At 35.5% G+C, this 12,562-nt stretch overlaps 1 protein-coding gene across 2 annotated transcripts in view; it reads left to right on the top strand.

Annotated features, from left to right (window-relative positions):
- ZMYM2 (zinc finger MYM-type containing 2) overlaps positions 1-12,562 on the top strand; it is a 106,550-nt gene that overhangs the window by 69,029 nt on the left and 24,959 nt on the right. For both annotated transcript variants that reach the window (XM_086715483.1, XM_025923485.2), the window contains 3 exons: positions 4,653-4,818; positions 5,393-5,427; positions 11,915-12,044. In XM_086715483.1, coding sequence (XP_086571609.1) covers positions 4,653-4,818; positions 5,393-5,427; positions 11,915-12,044 — 331 coding nt within the window. The remainder of the gene's footprint in view (positions 1-4,652; positions 4,819-5,392; positions 5,428-11,914; positions 12,045-12,562) is intronic.

Below are 12,562 nucleotides of genomic sequence, written 5' to 3'. Positions count from 1 at the left end.
CTCCCCCCCCCCCCCCCCCCTTTTTTTGGGAAAGCAAAGAAGTGTTCTTTGGCAAATGACCACATTATTCTAGATGTTGCCATTTGTTCCATTTTGCTATTTATTTTAAAGGATAATTGTATCTAATGTTTTTATTTATGCACTGTTTAATGAGGAAATTTTGGTGAGGCAGTGCATTTCAGAACATATAAGAACATGTTAGTTTAATAACCAGTTGTTATTATCTGTTGGTTTAATGTCAGTATTCTATACCTTAAACACATATTTATTATTTGTCTTATTTTAAGCCCAACAAATGTTTGTACAATATGCACTATAACATTATTATATACTATACTAATCTGAGGAATAAAGGTAAGAACATTTTTGTCATGTGGTAGGGATTTTTAAAGCAAGTAATGACGATTTCTCTGTGTAATCAGTAGGAATACCAGCTTTGAGATGAAGAGTTGCCCCCCTCATTCATCATAGGCTTCTCTGTGAAGGCAGCCAACACTGTAATCAGGGAATACGTTTGTTCTGTGTGCTTTCTACTTGAGTCACGTTGTATTTTCTTACACCTCCCATGAGTCTCTTCTGTTCACTGCTAGCATCCTGTCATCCTCTCAAAAACGTAGTAAGTTGAGTCCCCACCAAATTTTGATTATTTTGACCTTCTTTCCTCTTCCACTTTTGAAATTTAAGAACTCAAAAGTTTTACATTTTTAGTTCTTTAAAACATGAGACCCTTTATACAGTCCATCCAGCTTTTATTAGAAAAATCATTTTTTAAAAAGTGTGGCATCAAGGAAACTTTGAAAGCAACGGCTAGCCAACCCAGTTTAACTTCACCTTTAGTCATGAGCATTGCCACCTAACCAGAGGAGCACATACATTGCAGTTTCCACCTTCTCTTAGCTTTGTGCTTCAGCTGGAGAGACTATCTAGAGTACAAGTAACTTTATGTTTTTATTTATTTAAATTAAATATTTATAATTCTTATGCCTTAACATTTTTGGCTTATGTTTGTTTTACTGGACAAGACGTTTTGAATGATCTGTTTTTGGCATTATAATGGTTTACATTTGGATTTAAATAGAGGCTTATTAAATACTCTTCTCTTCTAAATTGGAACACATGCAACCAAAAGATGTTGAGAATAAAATTAACAAACATTTTTTTCTTCTCCCAGATAATTCTTTAGAAGGAAGTAGATTTTACTTTTCCTCAAAATAAATGTTTCCAGGCATATTGTGAAACCAGGTGGGAAGATAGTTCTTCGATCTCTATAAGTTAAAAATTTGGGGAGAGAAAGGAGTTAGTATTATAACGGAGTGTAATATGTTTAATGTAAAATTAATTTAAAAGACGTACTGTTTCTTCAGAATACTTCACAGTACTTAGTAGAACTAATAATCTTGATTTAAATGTTATTACTTCAAATCACAGTGTTTTAACACAGGTTTTGACTTGTTGTCCAAACCAGTAGTAAATGGTAGGGGTATTAAAGGCTTTAATGTGAATACCTTCTAATAGTATAAAAGTATGATTTATGGGTTTTGATCAAATTAATACTTATGTTTTAGTAAATCTGAGTCATAAAAGGAGCTCAGTAAAAAAGATTGGGCTTTAAAAATTTTGTCTTTTGTAAAAAAAAATTGCTGTTAAGTACTGATTTGAAAAGATTATTTGTTTTTGAAATAATTTTAGAAAGGGAATATCTAATATTCTTACTTTAGATACGCTTTTTGGATAACTGAAGAATTCCTAGCACTTTATTAGATCTGATTGATAAAATAGGAAACAAGTAGATACAAAAGTTACAAAGATGTATACTATATCACCAAAAATGAGAATTTGAAATGGCCAAATAATAGGGACTGCATCAGTACAGGCTGAATGAATAACCCTTTGTCAGTTACTGAAGGAGAAATTCCTGTATTAGCTGAGATGTTGGATTAAGAGTTTTGAATTAAGAATTTAGCACCTGCGTATTTAGGTTGTTTGAACTGTTGACTGTTACCCACTCCCCCCCCCCCCCCCCCGACCCCTTATAACAGACAATCCCTGATTTTCCACAGTGACAGGGAAACCACTAAGTAGATGATGAAGTGGTATTTTTTTAAACCAGCAATTAAGTCATACTTCAGTTCTTTTGCATAGAAATGTTCAGCTTTTCTAAGAGTTCTCTTCTGTGGTTGGGAAGAAGTGGTTTTGGTAAAGGAATGATGGTCATTTTTAACCATGTTTCCCAATTAGTCATTGTATTTGAAGCTCAATTCCAAACACTTGCATCCAGAATTTGCATGAGTGGTTGTAAAAGAAAAAAACCAAATGGAAAAAAGGTTTACAACTTTTAAAACTTAGATTATGGCATTAAATTTGGGATTAGGATTGAGTACTGCTATTATCCTTCCATCTGAAAATGTGTATACATGTTTCGTTTCCATTTGTACATTGGCATTAATTTTGCTCCTCTTCAGATACAGAGAAATCAAATTAATTCAAACAAATTCAAATTGTTTTGAATCTTTCTGGAAGAAAGGAGCTTCAAGCACAAAATCCAAATGTCTATAGTAATCATGAAGTGATTTCATTGTTCAGATTCTTTGAATATAATGTGCTGGGCTTTATGTCCTTGACCTTCTAAATTACTGTGGAAACGGAGGTATTTTAAGAGTTAGCATAGTATAGGTAGTGATTTGAGTAAGTTTTACACAGATTGATTTGGGTTTTAGATATTACATGGAGAACCTTCTTGCAGCATTTTACTTCTGTTAGGATTTGTATTCTCTGGTTAACTCACATTAATTCATTTTGTCTTTCCATTGTCTTTGTAACTTGTTTGATTTGGATTGTCTGCCTTGAATCCTGTCTCTGCATTTTTAATGTTTGACCTTACACAAGTCACTTGATCTGTTTGGACTTTAGTTTCCAGCATTGTGTTGAGGATTCCAGGGAGTAGATACGACATGCGGGGCTTTTATTTTTCAGGTTCTCGAATGAGGTAGTCAGGCAACAACTTCACTTATGCTATGTTCTTAACACTGTTTAGACTCAATGGTTAGAAGGTTAAGCTTTTGATTTCTTCCTTTGAGCTTTGTCTTTTAGTGTAAAATGTGAAAAGGGAACCAAACACTGAAGCTTTTAATACTTCAGAGGTTATTTTAAAGAACAGCTTTTGGGTGGTGACCAGGGACCTTTTTCTTTATTGAGTAAAATATGACCTGGGTGATAGTAAGTGCTAATTATACTGAAGTTACCACATAGTCTTACCAGCAATATAAAATTTGAGGTCACAGTTTTTTGGACAAGAGATGTGATATTGGCATCACTTAATAGTCATAATTTATACTACAAATCTTCATTCATTTAACATTTATTCAGCAGGAGAAATACCTGACCTGGAGAAAAAAAAGAGCCTGTGTTCTAACCTTGGGGTATGTTTGTTATATAAGACCTGTTTATCAACAAAATCATGTGTAATATTCCTGACTAGGAATTTTGATACAGTATTTATTCATAGAACTCCGATTGAAACATAAAATGAGAGATTTCAAAACCCACAGTATAGAACCATAGATTACGTAGAGTAACGAGGAAAAACCACGTGATTATTATGAACGTAATATGTATTGCTTTATCAAAACTTCTAAGTTGTTAAACCAAAGGGTGATTTAAGAAATACGGTAATTTATTTCTACTTTAACTAGATCAAATACTTAATTATGAAAAGAACTGTATTTGAAATTAACCATTCATATCCTTTGGTCCACTCATTGATCAAGTTGTTAAGAATTAGTGAAAATGGGCAAAATTTAGGGGATCACTAAAAAATAAAAATCTGTCTCTCTATTATGGATTCACCATCATAAGGTTTAACTTTTTATGTATGGATTTTATTTTTGTTTTGTGGGTTTTTTTTTTTCTCTTTCTTTTTTCTTTTTCTTTTTTTTTTTTTGTTTTGCCTATGAAGTTGTTAGACTAGTTGAGGGTGAATTGTGTTCCTAGAGGTAGGTCAAATTTGTTGTCTTAAAGTATAATTATTTTTCAATCAATTAAATATTTTGAGTATTTGAAACATGAACTTGAAGTTCTTATTAATAGTTAAATCAGTGTATTTAATAAAGCTCTTTAAATTTATTAAACTGTTGAATACACTTCAACTTAACACGCATGATTTTCTCATAAGAGCTTGTTTCAGAGTTTTTCTGGTCTTACACAACTTCTTTAAATTGATTTTTCATGAGCTATCAGTTGAACGCAGGAAATCTGTTTATTACTCAGAGATTTTCAGTGTAATGATTGTAGAAAACTTCTGCAGTATGTCATTAGAGTCCTCAAAATTATTTTAAAATATTAAAATATACTGTACCTATTTGGTCTACCAATGTTCACTTTTTTAGGTTATCCTATCTTTGTAATGCTGGTCTTTAACTTCTGGTAAGTATAGAAAGGATTTTGATAATTAGGTAAATTGCTACAGTTTTTTCACTTTTATTGTGGATTTTATTGTATGTTTATGATTCATACCATTTTTTATCAGAAATTGTTTTATCACATTTGGCAGAATTACTGATAAACTTTTAGAAATCTTTTAAAATATATATCTGACTTTAAAAATTTTCTAATTTGAAATGTCTGATACCTTCCTTTTTTTTTTTTTAATTAAGGCTGCAAGGTGTGACTGTTGTAAATCTCAAGGAACTCTTAAAGAGAGAGTGCAGTGGCGTGGGGAGATGAAACATTTCTGTGATCAACACTGCTTACTACGTTTCTACTGTCAGCAAAATGAGCCCAACATGACAACTCAGAAAGGACCTGAAAACTTACATTATGGTATGTAATAATTTAGGTGGTAACTTGAAAAACCTGTACAGCAGTGTTTAGTTTCTAACTGATCTGAATTCAAAGTAATGATAATGAATAGTTGATTTTTGACATAGTTTACTAGCAGATTTCATCGTTTTTCTGGGTGGAAGTGCCCCACGTGGTATTTCTGTAGATTCATTGCTTTTTATTTTATCCTCTTTTAAAACTTTAGTGCTAGTTAAAAGCAATGCAATTCTGAATGAAAACCATTTTTTAGCACGTCGTATATGCTGAAACTCGGTTCGGAGGAACAATAAAAACTCTTTACAAGTTGTGACTTATTGAAGAGTTAAACATAAGAACATAGTATTGACCCCAAAGCAGCGAATACTTTTTGAGAGGACAAAATGGGAAAAGGGTTAATTCCACTTATTTAGCTTTGTGTCGCAGCTCTCACATTTGATATTCTTTACTTAAAATAGCTTAAAATATTTTCTTCATTAACTCTTTTTAAAAATCAGTAACATTTAATGAGAAATACAGATTTAGAACATTGTGCAGAAAGTGTTACTTGTCTTATTTTTAATTTGTTTGTTTTTAGATCAGGGTTGTCAGACGTCCCGAACCAAAATGACAGTAAGTATTATTTAAGTAAAGTACTAAGTGTTGATTTTTTAATGTGGGTATAAATAAAGAGTCCAATTTAATCTGATCATAATAATAAAATAATTTTACTTTCCCCTGTTGGGACAGTTGAAGTATTCAGCTGAAGTACCCAGCATTAACACAGATACTTTGAATTACTTATGGCTTCTACCCACATTGGAGGAGATAAGACATATAAATGGTATTGAAGTTGAAGTGCCTATAATCTTTAAGGCAGTAGCAATAGTATGTTTGAAATGATTGACTGAATGATTGTGTCTGTTCCTGGTGGCTGTGAAAAAACTTCTCAACAATTTAGTAGAAGGTTGCCAGGTAGAAAGGGATGAAAAGTAGGAGAAATGTGCTAAGGGCCTGCATAACTATTCATTAGGGCCAAACTTAAGGGGTACCTGTGGTGAACTCAAGGGAAATGAGGGTAAAAAGATGGGCTGGGCCAGATTATTAATGGCTTTGAGCATATATTTCTCCAATAGGTATCTGAAGATATATGTTGGGGCCCAGAACTTGTGAGTTTTTAAATATGAGAAATAACTTTCAGAACATGTCCTGTGGACTTTTTTTCTTTTTTCTTTAGCCTTTTGGTGTAATACATCAAATTCTGCTTTATGTTAGCATTTTAAGACTTTTGTAGCTTGAAAGTGGCGGCCATTTGAGTAATGAATAAAGAGAGGAAGCAAAGTTTTGCTATACTTTGAAGCACATTGAGATACCCTTTTGTATGCTGAGTAACAATAATCACCAGTGTTGGAATGCAGGTATTTCTGGTATGCTTACCCAAGGGAACCTCTATAGGAGTCATTTATTGGCATTATATTAACCCTCTGAGCTAGTTTTTATCTTGGTAAGAAAGAATAAATCAGTGGTTCTTAGCTCTGGCTACACATTAGAATCACCTGAGGAGTTTTCAGAACTTTCCAATGCCTACGCTCCAACTCAGAAATTCTGCATTTTTAGAAAGTTCTTGAGGTGATTTTAATATGTAACCACAATTTAGGATCACTGACATTGGTGAAAAATTGGTGGTTTTACATTGTTCCATTCAGTTTCTGCTTGTGATGTTAATAGTTAGAACCCTAGAAAGTACGAGTGCTTTCTCCTTTGCTTCCCTCCCCTATACGTCATCCCCTCTGCCTTGTGGAAAATTATATTTAAAATCAGATAATTCATAAATGCTTTGAAGACTTCGGCTGAATCCTCTGATTTCAATACCAGGCACTTTTATCCGCAATGGGGAATATAAGGGTGGCCACTCCCTATTTTGTTAGCTTTGTACAGCCATAAGGCAGTTTCTAGCTTTGTTTCAAAGGCTTTAAGGCACCCCTTCTACCAGCACAGTATTAACTACTTTTTTCCTCTCAGAGCACTTGAGCCACATTATTATGACAGACAGGATGGTCTAGGGGAGAGTAAGTCCGGGTGCCGCCGCAGCTATTACCTTTTGTCTTACTGAAGCCCTCTCCCATTTTTTCCTTGTAAGCTTTTGGAATCTTAATTCCTCACCCATGAACTTCAAAGGGTGAGAGCCTAGCTGTATAATTTTGGGCAAGTCCCTTCACAGAAGTTCTCTGTGAATTTCCTTATTTGTAAAATGGGGATGAAGATAGTGCCTGCTTCAGGGTTATCACATAGTAAGTATTAAACTCATGGTAGCTGCTATGTTCCAGACCTCATAAAGGCGGTATGTATGGTAGTTAAGAACATGGGCTTTGTTGTTAGATGAATTTACTTGAGTCCTGACTTCAGAATTTTTAGCTCTGTCATTGTTACCAGGTTGTTAATTTCCGAGCCTTAGTTTTCTCATCTGTAAAGTGGGAGTGATTAAGTGACTTACTTCTTGTAATGTTACAAGAATTAAATAACCCATTTCATGAGTTATGTAAATTTGGTGCTTTACATAATGTCTTAGCCCATTTGAGCTGTTGTAACACAATGCCCTAGATGAGATGACTTACAAACAACAGAAGTTCTCACAGCTCTGAAGGCTGGGAAGTCTAAAATCAAGTTGCTAGTGTCTGGTGAAGGCTCGCTTCCAGGTTTATGAACAGCTATCTTTTCACCGTGTCTTCATATGGTGGAAAGGGGTGAGGAATCTCTAGGATTTTTTGGGTTTTTTTAAGTTTATTTATTTTGAAAGGGAGAGAGAGAATCCCAAGCAGGCTCCACATTCTCAGTGCGGAGCCCAAGGCAGGGCTTGATCTCACGAACCATGAGATCATGACCTGTGCCAAAATCAGGAGTCAGATGCTTAACAGACTGAGCCCCCAGGCACCCCAGAATTTCTTTTATGAGGGCATTAATCCATTCATGAGGGCTCTGCTTTCAGGACATAATCACCACCTAATGACCACACCTTCACATGCCATCACATTGGGTATTAGATTTCAACATACGAATTTTAGGAGGATACAAACATTGTAGCACATAGTCCTTGGCATGAAGCAAATACTCAACAATTGGTAGCTTTTGTCATTATAATTTTCATTGCTTTGGGTCCTCCTTCAGTATTTATTTTTTTGAGTTTTTATTTATTTATGTTGAGAGAGAGAGCATCAGCTGGGAAGGGGCAGAGAGAGAGAGAGAGAGAGAGAGAGAGAGAATCCCAAGCAGGCTCCGCAGAGTCAGCACAGAGCCCAACATAAGGCTCGAACTCACTAGACTGTGAGATCATGACCTGGTCAAAATCAGGAGTCAGACCCTTAGCTGACTGAGCCACCCAGGTGCCCCAGGTGACATAGTTTAATTGACATGGTGTAATGTTTCTAGAATGACAGGAAGCAAAACATTGAGTAATCTAGGACATACATGATTTTGGACCCCTTATTCTTATGTGGGGATTCTAGAGTATTTTGCAGTTTGGACCGAACTTACCTAGTCTTAGTATATAATAGATACACAATAACTCTATGTTAAATTATTCTTTCCATTTTACAGTTGAGGAAATTGAGACATGAGATTGAGTCAGTTGCCTGATGTTAACACAGCAGTAATGTTAGAAATAAATTCCTTAGGTTCTTGTTCACAGCTCTTTTTCTTAGCTGATTAATTATGTGGTTTGAAATCCTGATGAATCTAGAATAAGCTCATACTAGTACCAGCCCTGTGGCCATATGTATTAGTTTTTAAAAATTTATATCTTTCCACATCTTAAAATATGCACAGATAAATTTATTAAACAGTGATAATGTTTTAAGTACAATTGATCACCATTCATATTTGCAAATTTGCCTCTTCTCTGAAATTTATTTGTAACCCCTAAATCAATGCCCATGACACTTTTCAAAGACATGTGCAGAGTGGTAAAAAAATGTGAATTTCCTGAAGTGCATCTTCCTACTGAGGTGTGGAACAAGGCAGAGCTTTCCCTTCTTGTCAGCTCATCCTGTAAACAGGTCTCCTTTTCATAGTCTAATTAGTGTACCACCTTTATCATATTTTGTCCTTTTTATTGGTGATTTTGCTTCATAAAAGATCCCCTAAACATAGTATTAAAGTGCTGGCTAGTGTTCCTAAGCACAAGAAGGCTGCTTTTTGCCTTACAGAGGAAATAAGGTGTGTTAGGTGAGCTTCATTCAGTTTACAGTGAGTTTAATGTTCGTGAATCAACAATATGGTATACCCAGAAAAAAGGAATAAGAAATTCACCAATCTGTAGATGAGGCAACTCCAAGTGCTAAAATAAAACCTATAGTGCATGGTGAAGCTGTGGAAAAGAAGGAATAGTGACTCTATTTATGGATCCATGGACTTAGGACTAATTAAAAAGAAAACCAAAAAACAATGAAACAGCATTGTGGTGAGACTTTGAGCTTACAACACGTTTCCCAGGATCAGGGCACTGTTAAACGCTCCTTGCCTCCTGCTGGCTGGCTCACGCATTTTAAGGAAAAATGGTGTGAAAAATGTTAAACTTGCAGGCAAGGTGGGTTCTGCAGATCAGAACCAGGATGCTGTGGAAGAATACCAGCTAAGTGATAACACAGGAAGAAGGGATATCCAGACAAGCAGGTTTTCCACACTGATGAGACTGGCTTGCTTTCACAAGGTCAGTGGCAAATGAACCCATATAATACAAGTGGTGTCCAAAGCCCCTGACCTTTAAGTCATTTAGAGACCATACAACCTTGCTAGAGTGTGCCAGTGCCAAGAGTGGTTCTATGTGTAAATCCTTCGTGGTGCATAGAGCCCCACATCCATGAGCGCTTACAGGGAAAAACTGAACTGTGTGCCAGCCCATTGGAGGTAGGACAGAATGCATGAATGGTTATCTAAAATATTCTGGGATTGGTTCTCCCAACTGCTTCATCCTAGAGGTTGAACATGGTTTTCAGAATGAAAACCTTGCCTTTGAGGTTTTATTCCTGGATAATATCCATTGCCTTGAAGAACTCAAAAATGCCTATCTCAGTGTAGTTCCTTGTATGCCCCCAAACACTGTGTCTCCCATCCACCCCCTCGATCAGGGCACACTTAAAGCTTTCAAGGCCTACTTCATGAGAAAGCTTTTGAGGCTCTCAACACCAACAAGGAAACCACCCTGATAGATTACTGGAAGTCAGTCACCATACGTAATGTGATTGTTTTGGCACAGCTTAGGACAGCATCGAGCAGGCTACTGTGAATAATTGTTGGGGAAATGTTTGACCAGACTGCATTGAAAAGTTTCAGAGGCTTTGAAGGTGTTACAGAAAATAAAAAGAACAGTGTTAAAAACATAATGTGTGTTGCACCAAGTAAGTGAAGAAGGCTTTGGGGCCATGCAGGAAGAAGATGTGGAGGAAATTTTGGTAGAGAAGGCAGTAGAGCCACCGAAGAAGACCTGGACAAGATGACCAAAAAAGGCATCAGATTCAGTGATGCAAGGCAGCCTAAGACTCCCAAGAATTGCTCTTCTAACAGTGGCCAAAATACTGGAATGGAATTCTGCCTTGGGAAAAATTGTCAGTGACACACATGGAAGAATGTGACTCTGTACTTGAACAAAGCCTCAAATTTAACACCACTGTGTTTGCCCCTTACGTCAAGACGCTTAAAAGATTTGAGGTGAGAAGTTAAGCAGACAAGGCTGACTTAATTCTTTGAAGCCAGTTTGGGAGGGAAAGTTGCTGATATTGTCCACAAGTTGCAAGAACCAAACTCTTGAGGTAGAACTGCCAGATGTCACCATGTCACCCTCATCGACTTCTTCCTCTTCTGCAGAATAATTGTCAACAACCTTTCCCTTGGTTTTTATGGGCACGCCAAAGGTTGAGAGGTTTAACCACACAGTGCACTGCCCCATTGTACATCCTGCAGGTCCACTAAGAGTAAGACGTTAATGTTTTTATAAAACTTTAAATGTTTAATCTTTGGCTTTTTTCCTAGGACTTTATTTGCATTAGTGTACAATATATAGTGTGTGTTAACAGGACGGAGTATGAGTACTGTATGGTATGTGTGTATTGTATCTGTGTACTGTGTGTGTGTGTGTGTGTGTGTGTGTGCGCGCGTCCGTAATCCTAGTACAGTACGCAAAATGCTATAATCATAATGTGTTATAAAGAATCTACATATAATTATTTGTAAGAAATATATATGAAATCAAGGGTGTTTTCAGCAGAAACAAGGTTATGCATTGATGTAACCAGAGGCTTGAGGCTTGCAGGAACCTAACCTTGTATTTCCTTTTGGAGTAATGGTTCAGTAGTGTTCATGGTTACCGTCTAGAACTTAAGTACCTCAGATATTCTGTACCTTTTTTCCTAGATCAATAGGTGGTATGGAGAGCACCTTATGTTTTGTCCCTTATGGACAGATCATTAGCTTATTTTAGATTTTATGTGTGTGTATGTGGGCGGGGGAAGTGTGAAGCGTTTTCAATTGTAAATAATGCTACAGTTAACATGGTGAAAACATCTGAGACTATTATCTAGAATAAGTTTCTGAAATTGTAATTGTTGGGATATAAGAATATATAGTTGGAAGCTTGATAATATTTTTGGTAATCCTTTTCATCGTTTTTTTTTTTTAACTTTTAAAATTTAGTATATAAATATACAAACTATATATCCAGTACAGGGAACTAGTATGTATCAGATGGCCATAATAACTAAGAACTTTTTTCTTTCTCAAATAAATTTTAAAAAGCCTAATTATTTGCAAAATTCAGGTTAACAACCTTGCTTTTTTTTTCCTGTTTATTTAAAAGTGGCAATTGTCTTTTTATGGTTTTTTAAAAAATGTGCTGGTGGTATCCATTGAAGGTCACGAATGAATGATTACTACTGCTTTGTCTGTAGTTAGGACAGATTCATACTGATCCTTTCAGATTAAGACTATGGTAAACATAGTAATAATAACATAATTTGGTTATACTCTTATACTTTTGTGTGTTCCCTCCACATGACCTAGATATTCATTAACACCAGGAAGTAAGAAAATTAGAGGCAAAAATAAAATGTTTCCCTTTGCTTCTCTGTAGGGTTCAGCTCCACCCCCTTCTCCAACACCTAACAAAGAGATGAAGAACAAAGCCGTTCTCTGCAAACCTTTAACAATGACGAAAGCTACTTACTGTAAACCTCACATGCAGACCAAATCTTGTCAGACAGGTAACTTAGGAAAATTTGACTTAACACCTCACTCACTGAAATTCATGCTTGTCTCAGATAATAGGCTACGGAATGTGTCTGCTTGGTCACTTTGTCATTCCCTGTTGATTTTGCTTATCCAGTTTTAGATATTGCCTTGAGAATACAGCATAATATTTAAAATCATTAATGAAAATCTGTGTTAAAGGTCTAGAATAAAAATTATGTCACAGGTGAAAAACTATATTAAAAATTTCCTTGGGGCTAAAATTCACTAAAGTTAAAGTGTTGCCTCAGAGATCACCTCTTTAAGAGTGACCTGTAATGTTAACAATTCTATTTCCCTGTCAGAATGCGATGAAATAATTCAAATATGTGTTTTTATGAGATTTAAATGTATCTTAATTGATTAGATACATATTTTTGCAGGGGTTATGAGGGGAATCTAGGCTATCTGGAACTATGTAACGTTTTTAAGGGATATTTTCTTTGTATTAAGAAAAAAAAAAGACCTAAATTCTATTTTTATTCTCTTTAGG

Source organism: Puma concolor, chromosome A1 (genome assembly GCF_028749965.1).
Source record: "Puma concolor isolate L17-30 chromosome A1, mPumCon1.1.hap2, whole genome shotgun sequence".
NCBI classification, from domain to species: Eukaryota; Metazoa; Chordata; class Mammalia; order Carnivora; family Felidae; genus Puma; species Puma concolor.
The sequence above is the reverse complement of the archived record's forward strand: the minus strand, read 5'-3'. Positions and strand labels throughout refer to the sequence as shown.